This window comes from Eublepharis macularius, chromosome 11 (assembly GCF_028583425.1).
Source record: "Eublepharis macularius isolate TG4126 chromosome 11, MPM_Emac_v1.0, whole genome shotgun sequence".
Classification (NCBI taxonomy): domain Eukaryota; kingdom Metazoa; phylum Chordata; class Lepidosauria; order Squamata; family Eublepharidae; genus Eublepharis; species Eublepharis macularius.
The window spans coordinates 12,881,377-12,891,395 of NC_072800.1; the positions used below are offsets into that span (position 1 = coordinate 12,881,377).

The following is a 10,019-nucleotide window of genomic DNA, read 5'->3' on the forward strand; positions in this document are numbered from 1 at the left end:
GCTCTCTGAACTCCTTTTCTGCCATTTTTATCAGTAAAGCGAGGTAAGGGTCATAAAGCTGCTTCTCCATTCACTTCCTTCCTCCCAGGTATGCACACACACACTTTTTTTTTTCAAAGCCAGGAACCAGTCCTAATGTTACTGCTTATTCCCTGCTAGCTTTAAAAGCCAGGTATTGGTTAAATGGCTTCTTTCCCCTTCCTCCCTCAGGGGTTTGCGCACTCTCTCTTTTTAAAGCCAGGAATGAGTTGTAAAGTTACTGCTCATTCCTCTTGGCTTGAAAAGCCAAGAAATGGTTAAATGACTGATTTTTCTCTCCCTCCAGGCTGTTTCGCAAAATAATGCAGGAGGGAAAGAAGCAGTAGCATTTTAGCCCTCTCCTGGCTTGGCTTTAAAAAAAAAATGAGAGTGGAACAAGCATGAAAAGTACATGTTTCCCCCCCACAACTCTACCGCCAGTTACCTCTTCAGTGGGCATGGGACAGCCCGGTCAGCAAATATGGGGAGGGGGGGGTCCAACATTGCAATGTTATGACTCATGCAAAAAAATATATTTTTTTAATGACATAAGCTCCAGCCCCCACAAAATGCAGCTCCAAGTAGACATCTCAACTCGTCAGCACTGATTGGCTCTAATGCTCAGCATCGCTGGTTTAAAGTATGCTGTGTGGAATGGGCCATTATTTCTTGTCTGTGTGCTGTTTGTTGCTAGTAAAGGTACCTCACAACTTTCAATAGATAAAAGAGGAGTAATGTAACTTGGTGAACCTGTATTTTTGATGTGACAAACTTGGTTTCATTATGAACCATCAGTTTGCTACTTAATTCCACACCTGGCTTTCTATTCTATCATTCTTTCTAGATTGGAAACACCTGGAGACCTGCAAAATGGTGTCATTTTGTAGGAGGGTGTATACCCCTCCCCTGTTGGAGCCTCTAAAATCTATTCTGTTAGCATATAGAGTCTTTCTCTGGCACAAGAAGTCCCTAGAGGCATGTTCCACTGGAAGGCCGCTCCTTGCCCTGGATGATTGCTCTGTTGCTAATGGAAGAGATTAATAGGATCCAGCCTGATACCTTTTCTATCTGCATGACAGATCCAGGGCCTGTTGACAGAATGTAGAGAACAGAAGCTGCTGCTTCAAGCTGTGGTTTCGATTCTCCGTAAATGCAACTACATCTGATTTCCTTTCTCCTGAGTGAGCTTCAGCTGGATTTCACTGGCTGCAGTTCTCTCCCAAAATTGAGGGTTGGAGATGGGTCCTTTTTGAGCCAAGTCGTGTTTTGAAGTTGTCTGTACCATAGTTCTGCCGGTAGTATATTTGCTTTGTGCCTGCATATATCAGTGATGGGGATTGATGTTGCATGTGTTTGGGACTAACCACCCAAACATTTGGAACTCCATAGACAGTGCAACATGCTGTACCCACCCTGCTCTGAACTATATTCTTCTGTAAACCAAACATGCCAGCTTTCAACTATGCTTCTTAAAGGGATGGTAGCTACACAAATACTGTTGCAACCCCCCCCCCCCCCGAAAAACCCTGCATGTGGATAAACAGTTACTCTACAAGCTTTTTTCTTCTGCAACTATTGTGCAAAAAAGTTGCACCACATACAGAGAAGAAAATGCCTGACTGATCATGCAAATTTAGTTCATGGTTTGATCATTAGGAGTTTCAAGGAGCATTACTTTCTTTTGGATAGCTGGAATGAACATCTAGTCCTTGTTAAATTTCCAGCATCAGGATTCTTCTTAGACAGAAATGAGCTTTTACTCTACTATACTTTGGATGTGTGCTTTTTCAGAAGCCATACTTCTGTCATAGCATCTCAAAAGTTCTTACTAAGTATTTCAAACTTATTTTCAGTTCTGTGGTAATCTCCTGAAATGATTCTTTTTCTGATTTCCGATTCTTTGTCTCTGTTCCAGTGTTACCACCTGGAACAGCTTATTTGTGTTACCATTTTTGTTTTGCTACTGTACCATGTAAAATCATGTTTTAACAAGTTGAGAATTGTGTGTGCTTAATAAAAAGCCATTCTGTTTGACTCTTTTAACAGTTGATTCTTGTTTCAGGTGGCCAGGTAGTACTTATAAGCCTGAGGTATGTGTCAGTAACACTTTTTTGATCACAGGTGTTAAGCTCTGTTCTGAATACTTCTATTCTTGAATTACTTTGTATTAAAAGTTAAATAAGGTCTCAGTGCTTCATTCATATGCTGTTTGCAAAACAGCAAGTGATCACTTTCAAAACCATCATGGGGATCTGAGGAGATGCCCCAAGATTCTTTGTCATAGTGGCTAGTAGTTGCCAGTGCTCTTGTTATTCCTTGTTTATCAGAACGGAATATCTGTTTAAAACTTGCCAACCCATGAGGATGGTAGTAGTTCTCTAAATATTACTTTGAAAACGTTTTTAATAGTTCTTCTAAAAGGTTAAACTGCAAGCGATGTCTCACTTGGAGCAAGAGGCATGGATTACTTGCTGCTTCCTGACTTTCCTGCTAGGAGGCACCCTCTTTTTGTTTCGTGCCTCAGAGCAGATTGCAGGGAATTTGAGGCGTGCCCTGTTGGATAGGCAGGGGAGGCCCCCCCCCCGTCTTGTGCTTTCACTCCAAACAGGTAGCTGACATCTGATTGGCAGTGAAATCTTTCTACCTACTGGCTTGTTATTGACTCAGGTTCTAGATTGTAGGCCCTCTGCAAGTTTTTGGAAGCTTGTGTCTCCAGAGAAGCCTTCTGTCCAATAAAGTGTGTCTTTCTCATTTGTTTGCATTGCTTTTTTTATAGAATGATCCAGTTCTGAGACAGAAAGCTCTGGAATACATGGTAAGGGAAGGATAGTTTTAGCTGGGTTTTCTAATAGTTGATTCTGTGATCTTATATGTATAAAAGATGATGTTCTTAAACCACAAATGTCTATGGTTGTTGTGGGTTTTCCGGGCTGTATTGCCGTGGTCTTGGCATTGTAGTTCCTGACGTTTCGCCAGCAGCTGTGGCTGGCATCTTCAGAGGTGTAGCACCAAAAGACAGAGATCTCTCAGTGTCACAGTGTGGAAAAGATGTAGGTCATTTGTATCTACTCAGGAGGGGTGGGGTTGAGCTGAGTCATCCTGTAAGAGTTTCCCAGGGTGTGGAATGCTAATGGCGGGAGGCTTCACTGTATCCTGAGGAGGTTCTTTTGCATATGGATTGGTACTTGATGTGCTAATCTTCTCTGCAGGGCTATTGTCAAGGATAGAATGTTTTGTTAGCCTGGTGTTTTTCAGAACTGGCAACCATGCTCGGTTCATTCTTAAGGTTTCTTCTTTCCTGTTGAAGTTTTGCTTATGCTTGTGAATTTCAATGGCTTCCCTGTGCAGTCTGACAAAGTAGTTGGAAGTGTTGTCCAGTATTTTGGTGTCCTGGAATAAGATACTGTGCCCTGTTTGAGTTAGGCTATGTTCAGCCACACCTGGTGCTACACCTCTGAAGATGCCAGCCACAGCTGCTGGCGAAACGTCAGGAACTACAATGCCAAGATCACGGCAATACAGCCCGGAAAACCCACAACAACCATCGTTCTCCGGCCGTGAAAGCCTTCGACAATACACAAATGTCTACTTTGCTGATCATTAGCTTCTGTAGCCATGTATAAATTATTTGGTGTCCAGTTTATATCATGTGTCAGATTTGCCTAAATTGTGGTGGTGGTGGGTGTGGGTGTGTGTGTGGGGGTGTGTGTGTGTGTGATCAAAGAATTGCTTGTGATTCAGAGACTTGAAAATACTGTTTTATAGAAACCAATGCAGAATGAAGTGACTTTGAATACTTCAGTGCTACATCATAGCCTTTTACATTTTTGTAGGAATTCTTTGAGATAACATCTGACACTGAAGCAACTCAAGTGGTACGCATTGCACAGTCTTTGTCAGACGCATTGAAGGCTTTCTGTGCAAAGAAAGAAGCTGTAAGTGCCTTTATTATAACATCACTTCTTTTATCCCATGGCTTCATGTACTTGTGTCTTTGCTTCTAAAAGCTTCAGTATTCATTTTCTGATGCTATAACAAGCGATACTGTATCAATTACGCTATTTAGGAAAACATCTAAGTAATCTCTGCTCATGTTAAAAACTTCTTAAGTTAATTGCATAATTAATTACCTTGCCTGTTCATCTGCTTCATTAATCTTTCTTTGCCATTCGGTACTTCATCCTTGCTCCTTTGACCAGTAATCTCTCTATTTGGACCATTCTGTATCCTTATATTTCTATATCTGCTTCTTTACAGTCTGATTTTTTGCATGCTCCATAGCCAGCGTCCTGGGTTGCATTCCAGAATAGCTTCATAAAGTGTCTAATTTATTTTCCAAGCCCCGTGAAGTCTTCTGAAATTTTTAAAGGATTTTGTTCATTTTTAAGCAAGCTTGGGATGTGCTAGATAGCCGTTTTCATAAAATTATTTGGGATACTGTACTTCCAGTAAGTTAGTATTAGGTATTCACGCTAAAGAAACAGCATACACAAAGACTGTGCATTCAGGGGGCAGGCACACTGTTGGATTTTGCCACAAGAAGTCCACCTGCCAAAGAGACATGGCCTGAATAACCATAGGAGTTGTTATTGGTCAGAGAAGCAAAGATGAAAATCGGAACAGGGAAACTCTGGCTGTGTGAGCAAAGCCTTTCCCATGTTTGCATATCACTTCAGATTGCAGAATACATTTAAACTGAAGACAAATGATTTCTGAATGTTTCCCTAGCATTTTTCCTCTAGAAGGTGTTCAGTTTGAGGACTTCATCTTTGGCTGTTCGATGTAGATATGCTGACAGTCTCCTTTAGAACATGGAGTGTTCCAGTCTCATTGGAGATGGTGCCTTTGCATATTTTGTTTCCCTCCTTGTATAAAAAGGAAGCAAACTAATGCTTGTTAAGAGAGTCAAGACAACACAAACTGGAAAGAATGCAGTGGGCAAGATTATTATTGTCCCCCTATTTACTGTTCAGTTGTGTGCATTGGTTGAGAGTTGATTAGCTCCATACCAGCTATCCAACCATTGCTGTTCTGCAACCCTAACTTACACATACAATTCAGTGAAGCAATAATACTTCTTTGTTATTTTAGATCAAGCATATTAGAAGCCTTCCACCATTGCTGGCACCTATACCCAGACACTCAAAGCAGCAAACACCGTATGAAAATTTCAAAGAGGATCCAGGTACTCTCTAAAATATATACTGTGAAATAATGTACAAAAAATCCCAACATTATCAACTGCATTTAAAGTTTCATGTGTTCGGTATTGACTGCTACTATTACTTTGACTTATTTTTAATTCAATTATAATACTCTCTGGAGGAAGTGGGGATTGATGAGTGTCATGTGACAAGCAGAATTCCCCACTGATTATCTGTAAATGTTTTCAGCACCAAATCAATAAGAGTATTTCCTGATTACTTTGAATGGTTCGATATGACTTCCTTCCGGGCCAGTTGGAAACATCCAGGGGTTCAGGGTCTATTGATGTGCCACTTTGTGGTGGGAAAGCTTTGCATGGGTAGAGATGGATGGAGGATGGAATTTGACTATTGGATTAAGAATATGAATACACTTCCAAATACATTGTAGAATGTAACCCTGTACTAAGCTCCTGAAACTTTGTTTTGAATGGTAACTAGTAGCATACTTGATTTATAGCTAAGCACATAGGTGCATGAACGATGTATGAAAGATTCATACTGTATTTCAGGCATGCAACATGAAAAATACAGCTTTTTGGAGTGAATTCTGCACTTTGGTACAAACGGCTCCAAATTTTCCTGAACTGTACGAGTTCAGCGTCACATAGTTCTGTATTGCCCCTAATTAGATGCTGTAATCGCCCCTTCTCTGTGCAGTTTGTATATTTTATTAGTAGGAAGAGATTCATGACAAGTCACTTGAGCATGGGCATCTTGCTCTATCAGTGATTCAAGCAAAGAAAGACCACGTAGGTGTCATTCTGCAACATCAGTTCTGCTGCTTGGAGATTTGTCTAGACATGGGCACGATCCAAAAATAAATCCTGATCAAGCCAATCGTGGATCAGGGCTGCCGCCGAACGCAGGTTCCCGATTCTAACCGATCAAGTCTCATTTCCGGTCCAAAATCGGAAATCGGGGAGGCCAGCACCCAGAGCAACCGTAGTCAGGCTGTTGTGCACACGTGTGCGCGCGCTCCTGAGTCGCCCCTGCCCACGCAGCAAGCCATTCGTCCCGGTGCACTGCGGAGCTGGCAGCAGTGCGAGTGGCTTGGAGGCTGCCTGCGCCGTTCACCTGCCCTGCAAGACAAGACTGCCCCTTGTCCTGGAGAAAGGCGAACGGCCTCCCGCACTGCCTCTTGCCTTTCCCCAGGACAAGGGATGGCTGGCTTGTCCACGCGCCCCTTGTCCTGGGGAAAGACGAATGGCACAGGTGGCCTCTCAGCCTCCCGTGCTGCCTTTTGCCTTTCCCCAGGACAAGGGGTGGCTGGCTTGCCCATACGCCCCTTGTCCTGGGGAAAGGCGAACGGCGTGGACGGCCTCCCAGCTTCCCACGCTGCCTTTTGCCTTTCCTTTGTGCCCACCCCCTTCCCCCTCCCTCCCCTGGGTTGCTGCTTCGTGGTTGGAAGAAAGCCTGCTAATCAAGGAAAGCTGGGCTTCCATTCGTGTTTCGAGGGCGACAGAAGGAAGGCAAACACAGCTCATTTCCCTGACTCCGTTGCCCTGGGAATTAATTACCAGCGCCAGAAAGTCTGCAATTGCGAACTGAAACTGACCCATCCGATCAAGTGCCAAACTAGCAAACTCCCGACGGCTGGATCAGTTGCCATGGGCAGAACCAATCAGCTGAGTCACGATGGTGAAAATGCCAAAATCGGGGCATTTTTGAAATCGTAATTCAGATCGTGCCCATCTCTAGACCTGACTGACTGGCAGGAAGTCAGGTCCCAGCAATGAAACCACAACTTTGCAAAGTCAGTCTTCACTGTGGATGGGTAATTTCTTAGCACCTTTCTGCTGCATGTTGAGTCATTCATTTGCTCCCAATGATGATATGCAGCAAACCTGCCTACCTTCAGGAGCCAGCACATTCAGAAAAGTAACTTGTATGGAAACACAGGGAATAGTTTCATCTGTGGATAGGTAGGAACTTTTGCTGTCAGGAATTTGAGAAACTATTTTGTGCTCCGTAGCACCTCTGGAAACTTTGTTTGGAATTCAGAATTGTCTAGCACAGTGCTGTTGATAGCATGCTTTGATTTTTTCCCCCCAGGAGACAAGAAGTGGACTCAAGAGTACATGTCCAATGGACTAGCACAGTTACAAAACCTATTAGGACAAGCTCCAAGTTCTTCACATATGTACCAGATGGGGGAGAGGACATCCTCCTGTACAATAAGTTCCAGTGATCTTGCAACAGTGTCTGCTCTCAGGAAATCATTTGCTTCTGAGTCAGCAAGCTCTGCTTGTGGACTCAATGAATGGATGAAGCAGTTCAGCCAATCTGCTCCTGCTTATTCCCAGTCTAATCCAGTTAGAGAAAACACTCGGCCCTTTACATCTTCACAAAGCAGTAGTTACACATCACGGTATAACCCAGGAAGCAGCACTCAAAAACATGATAAACAAAGGGCAGACACAGGGCCAAAAAATTGGGACAGTATGAGGGATTCACATTCTGCCACAAGAAGGCATCCAGCAAATTGCCCATCACAAGATTTTCCCTCTTGGTATAAGGATGGGAAGAGTAATCAGATGCCTGTATCTCTTCCTGCTGAAAGTAATAGTCCTGGCTGGCCGCAGTTATCTGGATACCAACAATCAAATCTCCAAGCTGATAGAGGACCCTGTCAGGCTCCCTTTTCCAGTGGCAGTTCATACAGCAGTTACCAGCAACAGAACATTCAGCTTAATAACATGATGTATCAGAGTCCTGCTGGCCTATCTTCCAACATTATCAGTCAGCTTCGAGGAAAGGATCCAGTTACTCTGACAAGAATGCTTCAGGAGCTGATTCCCCACTATCCAGATCTTCAAAGTAAGTACACGATATATTTTAACAGCTTATGACACACAGAAAGCTGAAAAGCAAGTTCTGCATTCGTTAACTTCTTTATCAAGAATCCCACAACATCTGCCAGGCACCTGGGAAAGGAGAATCTAGCAGAACCAAGAGCATATTTAAGTGGTTTTAAATTGTAGTGTGTCTTTGCTAGAGTAGAAGCATTGGGGTTGAGAGAACTCTTCCTACTGTTAAGATCATATTGAGTCTTTTAGAATACTGAAAACAGGTGTCTAATGGTGGTTATAAAGAAAAGCAGAGAAATTAATCTCTCTACTGTTTTTTACCACTGAGAGATGCATTTCTTCTCTTGCATTATATTCATACTTTACTGAAACACTAAATTATGGCCCCAAAGGATCTTACTTAAAAGGCAGCTACAGAAGTGCAAAGCTACCTAAAAATCCTCAAGTTTTGCTAGGAGTGCAGAAAGCCACAGCCAGAGTATAGATTTTTTCTTCCCCCATTCCCCGCAGCCAAGCGTGTAACAGAATAGAACAGAAAGTGTGCATCTTTATATTCTGATAGATTCAGTTGTAAAGAACCATGGGATGACCCTCACACTGACAAAGCAGCTTGTAGCATCTTAAAGAACTTGCTAATTTTGTAGAAGTATTCAGACTGGCATCAGTTACTTTAAGGGTGCTTAATAAACTTTTTTCTCTTTTCTGTTAGAAGTTGATATTTATGCACTAGCCCAAGCTCTGAGTAAACTCAACTAAGAATAAATAGGAAGAAATGAATAAAGATTCTGCGTGACAAAGCTAACTGACCACCGAGACGTGGCCTTGCCTAAAGCTTCTTCTCCAACCCCAAGACAAGATTTATTTTGTATCTCAAATCTGAAATTTCCATGATGTGTTGTTTTAAGTAGGATTGGTAGCAAGAACGTTCCATATGTACTAAAACATAAACAAAATTTTATTAGGACCAATCAAATTGACATAATTTCGGTGTAATAAAAAGTATTACAAATACTTCTTGTTTTTGGATTTTGTGTTGGCTGATACGGCTGTACAATTTTTTCATACATGGTAAACCAAGGTATGTTCTTTGAAGTTTCTTGAATCCCCTGCTCTTTCAACAAATTCTACATTAATAATAAAATAACTGGATGTAATTGTGCTATACTGTAAGAACAATAAAGATAGTTCTTCCATAGTATGAATTCTGAAATCTCAATTTTCCTGTTTTCCTTCTACCTTGGATCAGCAGGGGAGAGTACGAACACAATAAAAAAAACTGCTGCCTAGATACCTTACAGGAAACTTGCTTGAAAACTATTCCTGCCCCATTTTCTTCTTCCATGAGCAACAGATTCCAGCTGTGTTTGTTCTGTGTTTCACAAGGTAAATACATAATATCCTTCCTAAACAAACAAAACATTGTTTCTCATACAAGGTTAAATATAGCTGTGTTCCTTATTTAGCTACTAGAGGTGGGCACGGACTGGGGAAAAACCACGGATCGTGGTCCATTGCATTTCAAGGACCATGGACCCGCCCGGTTCGCGAACCAGCTCATCGGTCTGTGGTCCATCACTTCTGGGGCCTGTCAGCTGTAGCAAGAGTGGGGGTTTTAAACTTTAAAGCGTCTCCCATGCCTCTTGCATGTGGCACAGGGGGTACTTTAAAGTTTGGATGTTGCTCCAGCTGCTGGCGGGCTCCACCAGTCAGCTGGAGCAAGGGGGGGGTTAAACATTAAAATGCCATCTTGTGGCTTCTCTTCAGTCCCACATTGGGACTGCGTGTGCGCAGGCCAGCCACAGATTTCCAGAGCTTTTTAGAAGACTAGGAGCACCTCTCTTCCCTTTGGCACTTTCCCACCAAAACCATCACATGACCAGGAGTGCTATTCCCTCAGTTCTCTTTTTGCCACCGCAGAGAGAAGATCTCCATTGCTGTTCTCTACTTTTCCCTCACCTCATCCTTGAGGCTGAGGAAAATTATTTCT

The 10,019-nt window shown here is 42.6% G+C and overlaps 1 protein-coding gene across 2 annotated transcripts in view; it reads left to right on the top strand.

The window, feature by feature from the left end:
* The window catches only part of LOC129337249 (uncharacterized), a 34,622-nt gene extending 25,380 nt beyond the window's left edge, over positions 1 to 9,242 (top strand). For both annotated transcript variants that reach the window (XM_054990811.1, XM_054990812.1), the window contains exons 11-16: positions 2,081 to 2,108; positions 2,795 to 2,833; positions 3,852 to 3,953; positions 5,110 to 5,203; positions 7,278 to 8,042; positions 8,742 to 9,242. In XM_054990811.1, coding sequence (XP_054846786.1) covers positions 2,081 to 2,108; positions 2,795 to 2,833; positions 3,852 to 3,953; positions 5,110 to 5,203; positions 7,278 to 8,042; positions 8,742 to 8,788 — 1,075 coding nt within the window. In that variant the 3' untranslated portion in view covers positions 8,789 to 9,242. The remainder of the gene's footprint in view (positions 1 to 2,080; positions 2,109 to 2,794; positions 2,834 to 3,851; positions 3,954 to 5,109; positions 5,204 to 7,277; positions 8,043 to 8,741) is intronic.
* Positions 9,243 to 10,019: the final 777 nt, after the last annotated feature.